This window comes from Numida meleagris, chromosome 8 (assembly GCF_002078875.1).
Source record: "Numida meleagris isolate 19003 breed g44 Domestic line chromosome 8, NumMel1.0, whole genome shotgun sequence".
NCBI lineage: Eukaryota > Metazoa > Chordata > Aves > Galliformes > Numididae > Numida > Numida meleagris.
This window is the reverse complement of record NC_034416.1, coordinates 15,849,501-15,867,323: the sequence shown is the minus strand read 5'-3', so window position 1 is coordinate 15,867,323 and position 17,823 is coordinate 15,849,501. Positions and strand designations below refer to the sequence as shown.

The 17,823-nt window shown below is 36.5% G+C and overlaps 1 protein-coding gene across 5 annotated transcripts in view; it reads right to left on the bottom strand.

Annotated features, from left to right (window-relative positions):
- THOC2 (THO complex 2) overlaps positions 1-17,823 on the bottom strand; it is a 53,724-nt gene continuing 35,901 nt past the window's right edge. For 2 of the 5 annotated variants that reach the window (XM_021405968.1, XM_021405970.1), the window contains 17 exons: positions 17,461-17,736; positions 16,518-16,659; positions 15,733-15,890; positions 14,378-14,506; positions 13,722-13,853; positions 13,456-13,640; positions 12,530-12,714; positions 12,141-12,243; positions 11,357-11,793; positions 10,460-10,518; positions 8,925-8,960; positions 5,408-5,545; positions 4,990-5,059; positions 4,750-4,907; positions 4,083-4,156; positions 3,936-3,983; positions 1-901 (listed from right to left, as the gene is read on the bottom strand). In XM_021405968.1, the coding sequence (XP_021261643.1) occupies positions 3,956-3,983; positions 4,083-4,156; positions 4,750-4,907; positions 4,990-5,059; positions 5,408-5,545; positions 8,925-8,960; positions 10,460-10,518; positions 11,357-11,793; positions 12,141-12,243; positions 12,530-12,714; positions 13,456-13,640; positions 13,722-13,853; positions 14,378-14,506; positions 15,733-15,890; positions 16,518-16,659; positions 17,461-17,736 (2,310 nt within the window). In that variant the 3' untranslated portion in view covers positions 1-901; positions 3,936-3,955. Of the gene's footprint in view, positions 902-3,935; positions 3,984-4,082; positions 4,157-4,749; positions 4,908-4,989; positions 5,060-5,407; positions 5,546-8,924; positions 8,961-9,640; positions 10,519-11,356; positions 11,794-12,140; positions 12,244-12,529; positions 12,715-13,455; positions 13,641-13,721; positions 13,854-14,377; positions 14,507-15,732; positions 15,891-16,517; positions 16,660-17,460; positions 17,737-17,823 lie in introns of those variants that run through there. The other 3 variants (XM_021405969.1, XR_002441517.1, XR_002441518.1) reach the window with 3 other exon arrangements.

Here is a 17,823-nt window from a genome sequence, read left to right as displayed (position 1 = left end):
TTTACGACCCATTGAGAAAACTATTGTTTATTTAGAAAAAAGGTTACACTGGTAGAATTCAGCAGATAAAAAAATTCTGTTTTTTTTTTTTTCTTTAAAAATGTCATTGTGAAACTTTTCAGACTAAAGTTTAGCGATAAAAAGCTCCTGTAGCTGTAATTGAAATTTTATTTCGTTTTTGAAGAGAGCATTTCCAATTAATCTAAAAACAACATGACAAACAAAAGGTGTGGCAAGGGACAACTGAGCACAGGTTTAGGTTGGGATGGAGGGATCAGGGTTTGGTTTTTTGTTTTTCTTTTTTAAACAAGCCAACGTTGTACACATAATATACAAATAATCCCTAAGCATCACATGAAAACAGTGCTCCCACTTCGTCTGGTGTTTTTCGTGTGTGTTTTTTTTTTTTCTTCTTCTCTAAGTCACTGGTATTAAAAACAGGCCAAGTAATAAATAAAAACTGAGTTTAAATGAGGTAAATTCAAAAAGGTTCAATAACTGTTTATTTGTGGTTTTCAAACATCTAAAAGAACGCATTTCATACTGAAAGAATTACTAAACTCAGGCAGTATTTTAGACAACCTAAAGTGGAACTCTGTACACATGAAACCTCCTTTGCACTATGGCAACTGTTTGTTTGCAGCACATTGTGCTAAAATATGGAATAGGTAACACTTTCAGCCAGGTACTGAAAATAAATGTGTAAGAAACTAAGCAACAAGTTAAAATACAGTAATGTACAACTCAACAATTAAATCTTCAGCATGGGGAAATAAAGCAGAGAACTGAATAATTTAAGGAGATGCAGATGGGTCCTCTTCATTCACAAATTTCTGTGCAATCTATACTCTGGAAAATACATTTCTGGTCACAGCTGGATATCTTCTCATTTCAATCTCACCTGCAATGAAGGCACACACAGTTGGAATTAGATGCTGCTCAAACAAATACCTGTCTCACAATGTAGTATTTTACTCTATTCACAATTCAAAGAATGTGAATGTGTACCCTTAGGCCTCATTTGTTCCCTAACTATGGTTGATTCCGTAGCAAGAACTACATTAACGTAAGCATTTCATTGTAAATACTGAAATACTCATTTAAAGACAGAAATAAGAAATAAGTAGTCACTCGTCAAGGGAAACTGTGGTGCAAGTACACCCTCCTCGAAACATTAGTCTCTAAATTAGACAAAAATAAAAGCATCAATCAGAAGTTGTTCATTAGGAAGGATGTTATAAAAGATTCAACAAACAGGAACAGGGCATTAGATTCTACAACTACAAAGGGCATTTTTCTGTACTTCTCTATGCAGATTACAGGGTGTGATTATTTTACAACAGATGCTCGGGTTAAGCTCACTGCATACTGGATGTTTCAATGTGAAACTGCATTCACTTATGCCCTTGTTAGCATGGTCACAAAAACACACTTGTGCTTTTGTTACTAACTACAGTTCTTCCTTGACGTTGAATTGCTGGTCAAGAAAAAAATTCTAATTTCTGTTCAAGAAGCTGCAAGTCCTCAGTAATGGGCTTCATCTGCCAGAAGTCTTTTTTTAAAAACTCTTTTAAAGAAATAAACCAGAGATCAGACAATAATGGCTATGAAAGAGTTCAAAAACAGTATCATGAAATCCCTTCTAGAGGCTGCTCTTTTTTTTTTTTTCAGTTTTTAAGCTACTCACAAAAGCATATTCTATTATTTCATCAAGATAAAACAAAACTAAATACTAAGCAGCAATAACCTTAACTCCTACCATTCTTCTCCTACACCAACACCCTCCACAGAGTGCAAGCAATCACTGCAAGCTTTCTGTTACCCAGAACCCCTCTACACATTTGCATTCAGCTTCAGCAGCAGAGTAATGGCACCAAGTGAAACTCTTGAGATCTTTTTCCCAAACAAACAATCCCCTCAGTTCTTCTGCGAGGCCACAATCCAAATGAGGAGAGCATCTTCAGGAGATGCTTCTGGATCAGAAGATTTCAGGAAGTTTCTTCCTCTACTAACTGAAGAGTTAATATTGAAGAAGAGAAAGCAGCTTTCCTGAGCCACTGTATTTCTGTTTCCAAAGCAAAAAGCATTTGTCACCCTAGCAGAACTTCGCTTTTATTGTTTTGGATTTGGGTTTTGCTCATGGTGGTAGGTTTTATCTGTTGCTTTGTTTTTAAAGACCCAAGCAAAGCACAACTGCAGTCCCTTGCAAGGAGCCTCATTTACATTACTCCAGCCACAACCCCTAGGCCTCCTGAAAAGGAATTCTCAAAGAGCAACGCATTTGCACCATTCAGATTTGGTCTCTGTTGTTTTAAACAGTCGGATGCAAACAGAAGAACTTGGGAATATCACAGTCTCTCTTTGATGCCTAAAGCAAATACAGCCACTCCAAAAAGCAGTGTTAATTCAAGAGTCCACAACCAGTAAATACCCACAGTAAGTTTTGGCACAGTCACCTTAGGTACAGATATTCTCCAGCATTGCCTAGTCCAACTCCCCTGCTCAAAGAAGGATTAATTACAACAGGTTGCTCTGGGCTGTGTCATGCCAGGTCAGGTTTAGAATACCAAGGCTGGCAACACCATACCTCTCTGGGCAGCCTGTTCCAGTATTTGACCACTCTCAAAGATTTCTGTCCTTATTTTTAAATATAATTCTTATAAAAAGTGTTTGTAAGAGGTTTCTCTGCTTTCTAGACCAGCTAAGAAATAGGACAAATTCTCAGCCTCATTAACCCTTCTTCAAAATCTGAGACCAAGAAGAACCTGTACATCTAAAAAATGTTCTCCTACCTCCCTCTGTAACCATATCAGTTTGTTTAATAAGAAAAACCTGTTTGCCTTATGTACTTTTCTGCAGTCAGAAGAATATTACTCTGAGAATGCAAATAGCTCAAACTGATAAAACATGCAGCTGAAGAAAATGATACTTAATTTTGTTTGTAGGTTCTGTGAGCTCTCAAAGTGAACACAAGGAGAAATTAAACAATTCATCAGTTCTAAATAGTGAACAAACGTAGGAATCATAAAGCACTTAGATGATTTGGAAACAGAGAGAAGTCATTCTTTAATATTTGTTGAATCCTAACTGGTTATTCTCATATTTACCCAATATCTACACACTTTATAAAAATACCTTACTGGTCTACACAGAAAGATTGGTAGCGATGCGTGGCTCAAGTTTAGTAGGTCAGGTGAACTAATTTTAAATTGAGCGAGGCACCGTGCTTCTCAAACTACTGAAAACAAGATTGTGAGACTGTCAAAACTGCTAGACACAAAAGTGAGAATACCACCCTCATCTCCCTACAGCTAACTTTAAGTCTTTGCATATTTGTAGAAGTATTAAAAAAAATCAGAACACTGACTGCTTCAAATCACTATTTATTTTTCTAAGCTACAGTCACTCCAAATACTTGACTATTTACCAAAAAAAGGAAACTTCAGACAATGCATTTATGGCTTCTTCCTCCTCAAATAAAGTGGAGATGAAGAACTGACTTACTACACGATAGCAATTTGATTTAGCCAATGCTCTCTGTACAGATAAACTGAAAGAAAGGATCTGAGGTTTCCAATGCATTAGGCAAGGGTATTCTTCACTAACAAAGTTGATTATCAAGGCTGGCAACTTATTGGGATCACAGTGGTTTGTCTTCAGTGTTGCTCTTGAAGGAAGTGCCCAACAGTTGACACCATAACCACATCACCCTCCCCCTTTTTTTTTGCCAAATAAGTTTAAGTACCTGCTCCAGTTCTGCACTGATGCTGGGGAAAGCTACTTCCCCCGGACAGAATTATTTTTTTTTAATTGTGTAGTTTCAAGCTTTTACCACTCAGGCTGGTGTGTGAGAGTGTATCCTTTACCAGTCAAGAGGAGCCACAGTAGCTATCTATTTAAAGAGGACAATCAATTTTTTTTTTTTTTTTTTTTACCTTGTCTGGAACATTCTTCATTATCTGTGCTTGTCTGAAGATTTATGAGTAGATTCAGCATTAAGGAAAAAAAACATTTTACAATATGTAATAAAAGGAAGCTACTTTTTTGTATTTTTCCTGAAATGCTGACATGTAAAAGGATATTGTTTCTTTTCTTCTTTTCCTCCAGTGCTGTCTCGTTTTTCTTTCTTCTCTTTTTCTTTGTCATGTCTCGATTCCTTAAAAAAAAAACAGAAGAGGTTACACTAGAAGTAGTTTATTACAGTATATGCTGTACAGTCAGACTGTAAGTATTATATTGCCCATGCCTAAAAATTGATCAGAATACCAGTAATCAGCTTTTAAGATTGTAACTTTGTCTAACAGCTCTGTGATAGCCTCTATCAGTGAAGAATTACAACTGGAAAGTAGTTACAACATACTTATCTGGTTTCACAGAAGTAGTTGTGACACATGCACTCGAAAACAAGCAGTTTGTATTTAAATATGCCCTGCTTTTACGTAGCTGCAGTCTGCAAATATACTTGAAGTTCTGAATACTCTAGCATAATTTCTGAGTTTTCCTGGCTATTGCTCAAAGAGCTATTCCTCTAATTTATCTTATCAGGAGTGACCGCTGAAACATTTAGAGCCACAAGAAACTCCAGAAGCATTTCCCTACAAATTCAAGGCATGTATTTTCAGGCCATAAACAAGCATTAAAATGAGGGAAAGGTTAGCTAATTCTGTCAAAAGCAAACAACAACAAAAAACCTAACACAGGCAAACAAACCAAAAGGAAAAAAAAATGAATAATAGTAGCTTACTTTACCTTTTTGCTACCAGAGGAGCTCTTCTCCATCTTTTCTGCTTTAATTGAATCACCTTTTTCTTTTCCTGAAGATTTTGATTTGCTCTTCTCCCTCTCTTTTTCATTTGAGCGAGGAGAATCAGAAGGACTTTCGCTTTTACTATGTTTTGAAGAACCTGCTAAAAAAAAAAACACAACAGAAAGTTTTAATTCCCAGTGAGTAAAACCTTAGCATCCATACACACAAAACAAAACACGTACTTGTCCCATTTTCCTCTTTGCGGCGTTTGGTTGAATCCTGTGGCACCTCTCGGTCACTGTTGGAATGATCCTGGCACCAAACACAATTATGCAGATATTAGCTGATTAACACGTACTGCTAAAGTAGGCACCTGCTAACAAGGTTATTCTGAATAACTTTTTTTGAATACTTAAAATGTAATGGTGTTATTACAGCGTGTGTGAAGTTTCTTAAGATCAGTTTTGAAGGGGAAAAGTTGAGTCAATTACTCTAGATCAACCTTTGGAAAAGGTAACAGAAGCAAAATCAACCCTGAGATGGATTGCTTCTATTTGGATAGGCTGTACCACCAATCATTACTGCTAAAACTTGAAATAAAAAGCTTCCCACGTATATACCAAACCTTCTATACTACTAGTTCATAAAAGTTTCACCAACCCTTTTTCGATCTTTCCTGTCCTTTTCCTCTTTCTTCTCTCTCTCTCTGGATCTTTCCCTTGACTTGTCCAAATCTTTCTTGTCCACTTCTCTCTCTTTACTCTTGGACAGTGTTGGAGTAGTGTGGTTAATGTAGTGCTGTTAAATTAAGGCAATATCACCAAATATTAGTATGTATTCCTAGATGTATAAATAAGAAGTCTTATTCTAACAAAACAGATCTAGCTCAAAAAGCAAGATTTATCATTACTACTTTTACTGACAGAAGAAGTGATTGAATGCACTTTTGAACAGGTCATCTACCATTTAACCTATTGCACTGAAAATTCAAGAACCTTTCACTTAACTGGAAAGTTTCTATTACATAGATACAGGTTTGTTTACCAGTATTGTTTGATACATCAGAACTAATCAGCAGTACTACTGACACAGGACATGCAGGTTCTTGGACTTAGCACTTGCAAATTCTGCCTGGAATGAATGAATGGAGACAGTTTCTAATTCATTTTTTAAAAATAATCTTATTCCACAAAATACTTAGAACAACTTTGAATAATGTGTTTTTCTGCTAAAGCAATACAAGATCCCACCTTAAACCTGAAATTTCACGTGATAAAAGTCACTCAACATGCAACTGTGTGTTTGCTTTGTAACACGTTCTAGGTGGTTATTGCGCTCCCTCTCCTAACCCATTTTAGTAAGTTCTCTAAAACATACTAGTTTCACAAAGCTGAATATCTCTAACATTAACTTAATAGGGAGAGAGGGGGACAGCGAGAAAAGGTCACAGTAGCATCAAGCATAACACCTGACAAAAATAAGAGACTATAACACGCATACATAAGGTAGTACACTTAGTTATTGGAGTGCATTCATGTTTTTATAATGATTATGTATTTTAAGCATAATTGTATTTCTTAAAAAGATCAGATTATAAAATGCTTCTCATAAAAAACCAATTAAGAAAACATTTCAAAATGAAAAATGTCTTTGTGGTATTTCATATCTTTAAGTTACAGCAACACACAGAATGAAATTAGTATGCTATAGCATCTCCTTTAGCTATCAATTTTATCTGAAAAATATTTTCATTAAAATGTTCTCTGTACTTCTTTTTAGAGAGGCATTTTGTTTTAACAGTACCGCAAAAGGAAAGATAAGCACAAGATTCCTTGAGAACAATCTAGAAACTATTAGAACCAACCAAGCCAAATAAAAGAACAAAACTATTTGAAACAATATTTCAGTTAATCCTGCCCTTCTACAATTCTAGTAAATGTTTAGCCTAAGATCAGCAAGCTCAAGTTTTGATGAAAGCCACCAGCAGCATTAGGTCCCTTTTCCTTTCAGCATGTGCCAGGATGCTGTAATACATTCCCAGGCCAATGCTCCCAGGAGCCCTTCCTTTCTGCTCTCTCCCCTCACTCATCTTCCCGTGGCTTTTTTTCCTGCCTTTATTCCCCAGGTGACTTTATTCTTATTCCCTGGTTTGCTGTCACCTTTTAATAGTGACTTGCAACAAATACATTTTTTAAGCAGCCTCATTTAGCAGTTGTCACCCACAGATACTTTCCACACTTTGCTCTGCTTTTCCTCTTACTCTGCTTCTTGCATTCAGATGGTTGCTCATGACAGATCCCACTGTTCTCCTACCATTCCAACGGAGAGTTAAGGAAAGTTTCATTCCCTCCACCTCTCCTTACAAGAAAAGCCAAGATCGGCTTGTCAAATTTTATCAGCTGGCTTCTAGAAATGCTGCTAGCTGAAACCACAGGAAACCTGGGGCACTGCCATATGCTGTACAACTTGGACAAAGGCCAAAGAATAACACAAACCTAACTCAAGTCTGACAGCGTGTACTTTACAACCTGCAACGTAAAACATCATTTCAATGGTCTGCCCCATGCCCTCATCCTCCTCCTCAAAAAAAAATATCAGCAAAGTGAGAAATAAAGAAACTTTGTCAGCACACAACAACACTTGACTTTTACTAACTCTCAGTAGGAGCTGAACTCAAATCTTACAAGCTTCTGAACATCACATCCTTTCCCTCAAACACGTACGTGAAGTTAAGAAAAGAACTTAACTTTTGTTATATCATATACAGGGAACACAGTCAAGAGTTATAAGTTCAAGACAAATATTATACTTTTCTAATTAAAAAATTAAGCGCACAAAATATATGACAATCCAATCTAAACACACTATCATTTCATCAATTTTAAGCCTAAGAATCAAAGGATGCCTCCTGTGTGCAAACCCCACACAAACAGGCACAGCTGGTACTGGACAGATCCAACTCAGAGAAGTTAGCAAGCATCCCTTAAGCAGCTCAGGGCTATTCTGAATTGAAACAAGCCAAGTGTTCTCAATGCTTTGTTTCATAAAAGAGAGCTACAAGTAACACATAGATACCGAGTATAATAGAGGCTAGAAAGTGATAAATCCTTTGTGTATTTTAAATGTAATTTTAGATAAACCTACAATTTAGCCAGAAAGTCCAAGTGTTCAACAATTTCCAAGTGATAAGCATTTGTGCTACTTGCATACTATTACTGACTGCATGACCCAAAATCTTAACAGCAGCTTTAGAAGACTTGGTCCATTTCTGACTACTGGTCAGATACAATTAAATATATTTTAACCATGTCCAAAAGAAACAGCCAAAAGCTATCTTAACATCAGTTCACAGTATTTGTGATTGCCACTATATATTGAAAAAGCAACACAATAGTTGCAAAATCTGCCTAAAAATTTCATATTCTGAGATGTCACTAAACTCTCAGAAGTATTCTTTGGCACACATTCTTGTAAGATACTGTATCTGCAGTGTGTTTACAGGAAGCAAATGCAAATATGATTATTTAGAAGGTTGCCTATCATATGATATAATAGTAGCAAGGGGAAAAGAGTACTGCTATACCAGAGGTAAGCATCAAATATGTTTTTGCTTTAAAATAACTATTCTTTAATTGGTATAAAAAATAGAAATAATACATCTAACTAATCTATTATCTCTTAAGTCATTTACCCAGCCTATGGACTTTTTCTTTTAAATAAACATACATGTTTCCATGAGGACCACTAAAAAGTTCATTTTGATCAGAACATCCAAAGTCAGCTTTTACTTTTTTCAGCTTTAATTGACTATTCAGATGTATAATTTTGTTTACTTGTCTGGAAATAAGTGAAGCCAAAGACACTAATGACAGTTGTGCTTCTTTTTCATTCTTTTAGCCTTCTACAGGCTAGAACTGAAGGAGAAGTTACCAGCTATGAAATAAAATCTTTAGAATATTGAGTGAATGTTCAATTCCAGGACTTCCTTAATGTTGCTTTCACCTAACAACTCTCCCTATCTCTCCTGTACTGAAGTTCCACATCCCTCTGATACTATACTAGGATTTATAGGACTGGAATTTGAATTTTCTGTTGTAGTTTGCCACAATACCAAGGCTACGCTTTCTCTGCAACAAAGCACTAAAGTAAACTTTGGTGGTTTCTAAAAGATTCAAACCTTTGTCGAAGAGTCCTTGAGTTCGTTGAGATTGTCCTGTAGAAAATGAATGGAGATGACACGTAAGCTGGAATAGTTTTCAGAAACCAGAGGAACTTTGGGAAGCATGGCCGCACCCTTGAAACAAAACACAGCTACTCCTTCTGGAACAAATCTTAGGTTAATATTTCACGCAGAATAAAAATCTAGAAACTGGTTTTTTTTTTAAAAAAAGGAAGAAAAAGGACATATCTATTCTCTACCCAGTTATTAACTACAAAACGTGTTCATACCCAGTTCTTCATAGAACACTGAAAAACCACTCCCCCACCAAGATAAAACAAAGAAAAATAGCCTTAATTCTAAATACTGCTGCATCACAGTTGAAATAGGCTTAAAATGCTTTTAAACCTGTATCTTCTCCACTTTCAGTTAACTGTGGCAGAATTCACTCTAGAACTTTACGTTGCCATTTACAAAAACAGGCAAGAAAATTTTTAATTCTGTTTCAAGTAGTTATCCCTGCCACCTGCTTCCTCAAAATTAATAAAAGCTACTCCAGTTCTTCAAAATTAGTCTAAATCTTTTAAGCAAATCTTACATAGAAAAAGATACACTCTTCTGGGAAGAAAAAAGAAAGAAAAAAAGAAAAGCTTGTTCTAAAGTTGGTAAGACGATGAAGTTTAAAAGCCCACATAATCCATCACAGTGCTCTTGATGAAGTATTAGTAACTTACAGTTTTAAATGTTCAACGTACTGCAAATTCAAAGATTCCACGAACATAGGTGGTTTAGAAATAAAACAAATATAGAGCAAGGAATGGCTACCCTGAGTCTTCAAGTAGGCTACGCCCAAGGTATTGTGCTGCGCTTGAATGCTTGGGGTTTCTCTTTGCTGGGTAGTAGGCTTGGTTGCCACATCTGGTTTTATCGTACCGCAGGGCTCAACATGGTGGGAACCCATTGGAAATAAACAAACCTCGAAGGGAAGGTACGACAGAAGCTGCATGCTCACTGATTATACACAACTACAGGAGAACTGATCACCAAGGAGACTTTAAAATGGAACTCCTTTCAAGACTCCTCCTTAGAAGGCACATATCGGTATGACGCTCATCAAGAAGCCTGATGAATTCAGAGGTATCGTACATCCCGTATCATCCAGGAATCTTCAGTGTTATAGATTCTTCAGTGAAGTGCAGAAAAATATGCTCCACTCTGCTGCAAAGACTCATTTGCTTGTAGCTACCATTGCACTCCAAAAAAACTGACCGTTTAAAACAATGAGGCACTTCTGTGTAAAAATTCTCTTGCAATTTCCAAACAATTTAGGAAATTTGTGCTAGGTCCTTGAAGCTTTACTTTGGTTAATAAAAAATATTTTAATAGAAAAAAAGACAGTCCGCCAATAAAGAAAAGGAATGCATTTTCTAATGCAATATAAAACCTCCAGTGGTTCCAGTGTATACTTGGCACAAAACTTGAAGGAAGTCGGACATTGGCATCCCAAACTTGTGAGCCTAACATGGGCGCTGCCTTCCTCAGGCTATACTAACCTTTACTGTTGAGGAATGTGATGGAGAAGAATGGATATCAACTTTGCGGCGTTTTTGTTCTGAAAAAAGGGAAAAGAACAAGAGCGTTATTAAAACACATTTAAAAGAGGATACGACTTTCTGAAATACTGACGTGATCTGAGTTAAAATTAAGTTTCATCACTAAGCAATATTTTGTTTTGAAGGCGCCAGCATGCCTTTACCTCCTTATGCAAGTTTGCAGGAAAATAGCTAAATATGAAGAAACTGCTGCAAAATTGTGCTCAAAACTTTTTTTTTTTTAAATCTGTACCAGAAGGGGTGAACTGAACAAAAAGCATTCCAATCCAATTGCTTTGCCAGAAGAAATGCAAGTATAAAACTAACATCGGCCTCAGTTTATGTGAATTTTAAACGTGACATTAAGGACCTGAGTTCTTTAATTTTCAAAGGAACTAATAAAGTTTATTCTGTCCTTAAGGAAGCAAATGTTCCACATCTTTTGTTTTCTTTCAATTCAAAGGTTAAGACCAAACTCTCAGAGCATACTATTCAGGAGGTTTGCATTACATTTTTTTTTTAAAACAAAACTTGTAAGGCCACAGTCACATAAATGCATTCTAGTAAACAACCATTTAGAATAATTCTTAACATGTTACTAATATGCATACAAAGGTTCTTAATTGATAGGCTTTACAAAAATGAGCAATCACTGAAGATGTGAACTTTATACATTCACATCCTTCTCATTTTGGAGATATCATGAATACTTTAGGCACTAAAAAGTCATCACTACATAACAGCTAGCCTTTCTTCTCTCCGCCAGGGCTGAGGCGTTGCAAATATTGGCATTCAGTGATTTTCTAATGATGTGTTCTTATTGTTCTAGAAAAGAAAAGAATATACAAACAGACTTACCCCTCTCACATTCTGATGCTTCTGACCGGGGAACAGGAGACTTCAAGGACCCAGCTACTGGAATCTTTTCTCCTCCTTTAGTATTTTCCTTGGATTTCATATCCTTTGCTACATCTTTTTCTCTCGACGGCTCCTTTTCTCTCTCCTTTTCTGCAACTGACTTTGACTCAATGGTGGTAACAATTGTCTTGGATTTTTCTTCCTTCGAAGCTTTTTCTTCTTTCTTGACCTTCTCCTTCTCTTTGTCAGATTTTGGTGTTTTCTCCTTGATCTCTCTTGGTTTATCATCTTTGTTTGCCCGTTCTTCCTTTGGCTTATCTTTCCCATCCTTCCCAAGTGCCTTCGTCTCTGGAGTGGTAGCTGGAATCTTTTCTTTCTTTTCTTTATCTTTTTCCTTCCCGCTTTTTTCTTTATCATCTTTCTCTTTAATAATTTTGCTGCATCAAAAACAAGAAGGCCAATTAGCAGACAAAATACTAGCCCTTGTGTTATAGGAGAGTCTTACTCCTGATTCGATAGAACTTCCTCAGTCACTGCCAGATTATTTTGCTATCACTTCATCAGAACATCAACAAGCAAGAGCACTAATTTGTTTTTCGTTATTTAACTAAAACAGAATGCATTTAATAAGTGTGTCAGCTTAGGACAGCTATGCATTTTGGCAGAAATCTTATTTATTACACTGAAGAAATGGGAACAAGTCAAACAGCACGTGAAAGGACTGAAAAGATAGGTCAATTTCAAGGAAGACAAGAGAATATCAAGGAAGGAGTAGATTTCTCACCTATTAGAAGCACTGTTTCCATTGCTTGTTGTCACCTTCGGTGCAGCGTTGACAGTTTTGTTAATGACTTTCACAGTACCCTGAGACTTCTCCTTTAGTTTATCTGTTTAAAGAAAGAGAACAACTTTATTTCAATAAAATACATCCCACTGATTAAAACAAGTATCACAGCACACTCATGCAAAACTACGTGTAACTAGTACTTAAAATAGGTGATTAAATGCAGACTGCACTCCTGCAAAACTAAGGACCAACTACATAAAGAATACATAGCACATATTGACGTTACTTAGGCTCACACATGATTATTTTTCTTTTTAGTTTAACAAGCCAAGTTTTGAGACAGTAGCCAGTAAATATCAATTCAACTAAGAATCAAGCTTGTTTACCAGTCTCTTCAGCAGCGTTTTCCTCCAGTTTCGCTGTATTTATTGTGAGAGATGTGGGCATCCCAGCACCACCTGGCCCATTTTGTACTGTTGCAGCTACAGCATTCCTGGCAGGTGGGTCTTTGTGGTGGAATTCATTTTCAGGTATCATAAAAGGCTTCCTACTTTTCAACTGCCCAGAATAGCTGCAAGTCGCACAGATTGTTAAATATGCACAAACATAAAGCAAAATATGGGTTGAATTTTAAATGAGGACTTAATCTAACAGTTCCGTCTGTTATTTTTCACAGTTTTTCCCAACTGATATGCAGTTTCTTCCCCCTTTATCAATAAACTCAAAATAAAAAAAATAAAAAGGAACAAACAAAAATGAAAAACCTCACAACAGAAGCAGCCCTACCTCAAAGCCCTGTATGTTGCTCCCACCAACACACACACACACTCCTGCCAAACACACAAAAAATAGCCCACTGTTAGCACAACCTTAACTACCCCTCAAGCATCCGTGGATGATTCTGCATTCAGACATATGAAAAACATAATTAAGCATTTTAGTTTAACATTTTAGATTTCTATGAACTTCTATAAAATCTACGCAATCTTGCAACAATAGCCCTTGGCTTTCTCCATTTTACTCTCCCTTTTGTCTACTTGCTGTTATACTATCTCCCTACAAATAAGCTATGCTCTTGTGAGTGAAAATCTTTACTATTAAATGTGTTTTACTAGAGTCTTGAAAAGGAAATTAGTGATCATCCAGCACGACATGAAAGTTTTCATTCACAATGCCAGCCCTGAGATGCAGGATAGTGAAATCTTCTGTGATAAGGTAAAAATCAAATATGTTAGGACTGTAAGAGTTCCAAGTCTTTAGAAGCCTTTCATGATCCACTTTTAACCACTTTCTTAAAGTAAGGTGTTGTTACCCCATAGCCAATGCATATAGATCAGGTCTCTTCTCTTTCTCTTCCTGACATATCTTATGCACTCTTCTTTCCAAGGCTTGGCCCAGGTTCAACACTTTCGGATACCACGGAAGGATTTTGGTCAGCACAATCAGGATATTTCTGATATGTGTATATTCACCAGTTTCAAGGCAGTGTACAGAAGCCTAGAACACAAGTTAAATCTAATCAATTCCTTTTACTAAAGACTCAAAAAAATAGCTAAGTTTTTCCGCCTCTTTAATTACCTTAGTTAATTTATAGTGCCATTTGTGTACCACATGTCTAAAATTCTCATAATCCAATTGATCAGCTTTATTTCCACCATCAAATCCAGTTGCTCGTAATATAGTTAGGAAGCCTGGATAGTTGCCACATTCCTATGTGTGCACAAAAGTAAAAACAAAAATTTACAATTTAAAATACTAATCTTTTCCAGGATGCATTAAAAAAAACCAAGAATGTTGTAATAGTTAATATAACCGAAGCACTTCTTCACTGACTCTGCTACAGACTAAGACAAGAGCAAACTTTGTAAGGCTGGAATATTTATTTTTTAAAAGTTAATCTATGTTCAAGCCTTACTTGTGGGTGAGGAAAAGGACTATTTGCAATTTAACTAGCTTTTGCAAGGAATTCCCATATGCTACCTAAACCTTCAAGAAAAACTGTAAAAAAGGTCAGAATTCATTTCTTTTACTTTTGACAGTATACCAAACTAACTCTGTTAAAAGTACATTAATTACAGAATCTCGTTCTAACATGAGGCCATCAGAAAAACTAAATCACAACATTTTTAAATCAAGTTAATGATTTCAGTGAATCCAGTTTTATTGGGCTGTATTATACAAGTGGTTATTCTATAATGTTTCACCAGCAAACATGTTTCAATAACTTCACATACCTTTTCATATATGACTCTGTCACTGTGCCATCTAGTCACAGTCTCCAGCATACAGCATAAAAACCTGCCGTATCTACTAGCTTCATTTTCAGTACAACTTGCTACTGTATATATAATATCAGAGAAAACCTGTGAACAGCAGCAGTAAAAAAGTTACTTTGACTTCATTGAATTACAAAGAAGTATCATCAATAATTTCAAGTTGTTCTCATCCAAACTACTGTTAGTAGGGTTTTTAAATTTAGAGGAGATTGGATTACAGAAATATCTGGAAGCCAAATCAGGTTTACTCAGAGAAACAAAAAAAGGCTCTTCTGCTGAACCTGCTTAAGAAATATTCTGTTTGTTTTCAGGTCTTTATTATCCAATTACTAGGCCTTCATTCTTAGCCCAGAATCCAGGTGATGCACGTATCTGCCTCTGACACAGGGTCTTCCACAGTTATATTCCAATCATCCAAGATAACTGTTATCACTCTAAACTGATAATTTACTTGAGCAGGCAAAAATAAACACAATACAAATTGTACCTTTGAGTAAGAACACTCTTTTGGACCCATGAAATCAGAGCAGATCCCTACTTCAAAAGTCTCAAAGGAAACCTGACAATTTTTAGTGGAATGTTCATATAAAAACTATGGGGAAGAAGTCGCTTTTTTTTTTTTAAATAATAAAACCCCATATAAATCCTCTTAATAAAAGGTTATGGCACAATCTGTTGCAACCATACAGATGATGGTTAATAACTAACAAAATAATCTGGCTTCTCACAGCAGAAAGTGCCAGAAAGGTTCTGACAGTCCAGAATGGTGCAGTCACCTGGTACTGTTGGAGCTGTTTGACCCAGAAAATCACGCTAGTGCAAATATCAGTACCTTCTATGTCATCACATTTCCACATCTTAACAGTAATAAAAATTAATCCTGTGTCTGTCACCAGGGTCAGAATGTCCCAGGGATGATGCTTGTTAGGGCAAGCTTAAAGGAATTTGCTTCTACAGCAGCACAGCACACGCAGCTGAAATTGGAGGGTTAGACAAAGCCATAGAAATGCAGAGCACTGCAAGGTTGTGAAACGGGAATGTAATTCGTATGACTGCTGACGACTTTCCCCTAGTTTAGCTGTCTAGGATAATTCAGAAAAAAAAGCTTCTTGAAAATAATCCTCAGAAGCTCTAGGAGAACTTCATTTGTAGAACAGGAAGCAAAAGGGGACCTTTTGATTGCCAGGAAGATTGTAAGATTAAATATAAGTAAAGATTTTGTTGAGATCTCTCTTGGAAGGCAAAAAGGATACTAGTTTTGAGTGCTTGTAGTAATTAAATACATACCCACATACAGAGCTCTAAATACTTACTCTATCATAACAGAGAAGCGTGGAGAAGTTGGGTGTTTTCTGCTGATGAACCAGTTCTACAAAGTGAGCACAATAAACCGCATCTATCGCCGAAAAAATGCAGCGAGGAAATATACATAACTGCAAAAACTTTGTGATAGTCTCATTTTTGGTAGACTCTTCAAAAGCAAAGAAATGGAGAGAGAAAAGGAGAAAATCAGTACATTAACAGGAAAGCAATTAAACTGCTTCTCTCAAGAAATTCAGTTATTTCACATCATGTTCTCCAGTTTGTACTCCTGACATTTTTGACGCTACTCAAGGTCAAAAGCAGCTTTTTGATTTCTGAGGAGCAGGCCAGAGGGTAGAAATAGGGAAAAGTCTTTTGTTACAATGGAAATAAAGCTCAGAAAAATGATCATGAAGTGCTTCAACTATTCAGATTCCACGTATCACTGTGCTCAAAGTTAACTCCAATCACTCACTGGGAGTTTACATTTCCACGACCTGCACCACAGAAACTGATGTGCAAACCATCTTGTTACTACAACCTCACATCAAATCTGTCAAGCTCTTATTTTCTAAATCAGCAAAATATTAAATAGGCCTTGCCATTGCAAGAAGCAAATAAAACATCTCCCTAAAAAGGAACTACTCTGCATTTGCAAAGACACATTCTAATGAGAAGTTTCTTCCTGACAGACCTTAGCATATCAAGAAATCAAATTCTACAAATCAGCATTTAGCATACTAGTGCAAGCTGAACTTTTACTTCTGGGGACAGCAGTGACTATACACACACTTACTTGCCAGCAGCCAGTTATCCTTCTCTAATTTCAGTCTCTGTAAAACTCTTTGCACGTGCTCTAATTGTTTCTTCTCCTCTTCAAGGAGCTTGTCCTGAAGAGCAGTGCAACGTTCTTTCTCTTTTTTCTTTTTATTTGGAGGCTGTAAAATGTCAGCGCAGTTCATTTAATATTACACTAACACTTGTGACAAAGCAATTGAATTCCTGGTAATGCTAAGAAGTACGCAAAAAGCTATTTCACTAAATAACATTCAGCTCCAGTAATCAGCTGATTTATTAACACTGGATAACTAATGACGTAAGTGAATAGCAGAAGTACAGATACAGATGTCAAAAGACTGTCATCCGGAAGATAGATTTTTCCAGTAATTTTTATTCAGTGGAGCTACTGGTACTGTTGAAGTTGTAATTACAAGAACTCTATATTATACAACTGAGAAATCAGAATGGATGAATCAGCTGAAATAAACCTCTCTCCATGGACCGACTTATACAGAGCTAACATGGGTTTAACTTTGGTTAGCTTAACCCAAAAATATAATTACACAAAATAGGTGAAACTCCAATTAAATGACTAATTCAAAACAGTACTTCAGTATCCTGCCACACACTACAAATCAGCAGTTCATTCTTCGTAGGTTTCTACTAGAATAAATGCCCACACACCACCACAGAGGCTACCTTACTCTACGAAAGAGGGCAAAGTTTAAAATGCAAGTTATACTGGCACATGCATAACTCGTAGCTGCAGGAAGGGTGTAATCTCTGCTGGGAGACAACCAATAACGGTATTGGAGATATCACCGCACGCAGATAACACTCTCTTCCTTAGCACAAAGAAGTGCATGCAAAAAAACTTATTTACTTATATCTTAATATAGGATTTCACGAAAAAAAACTCTTTCAAGGTGAAACTGGAGCAAAATATTTCGTAAACGTACCATTTCCTGATTGTCATCTATGGCTTTCATCTGGATTTTAAGTTTATTGACTTCTCTGTCATAGCTACTGTGTGGGACAGCAAGGTCATACATCGTCAGAGACCAGAATGTGGCATAAAACTGAGGACTGATGTCATCCCAAACCTTGGGAGGGTGCAGTGAGATCACAGCTTCGTGAACAGGAGCCATCACCAGTTCACATGCTGTAATGTATTTGTGAACTTTGTGTTGCTGTTTATTTCCCTTTTCGGCTTTTTTAAGTTCATCATACTTCGACTGCGGATAAGAAAATGAAAAAACAAAAATTTGTCATCTCCGTACATGAACCAAACATAATTCAGCCTCCCAGAAACTTTTCTACGT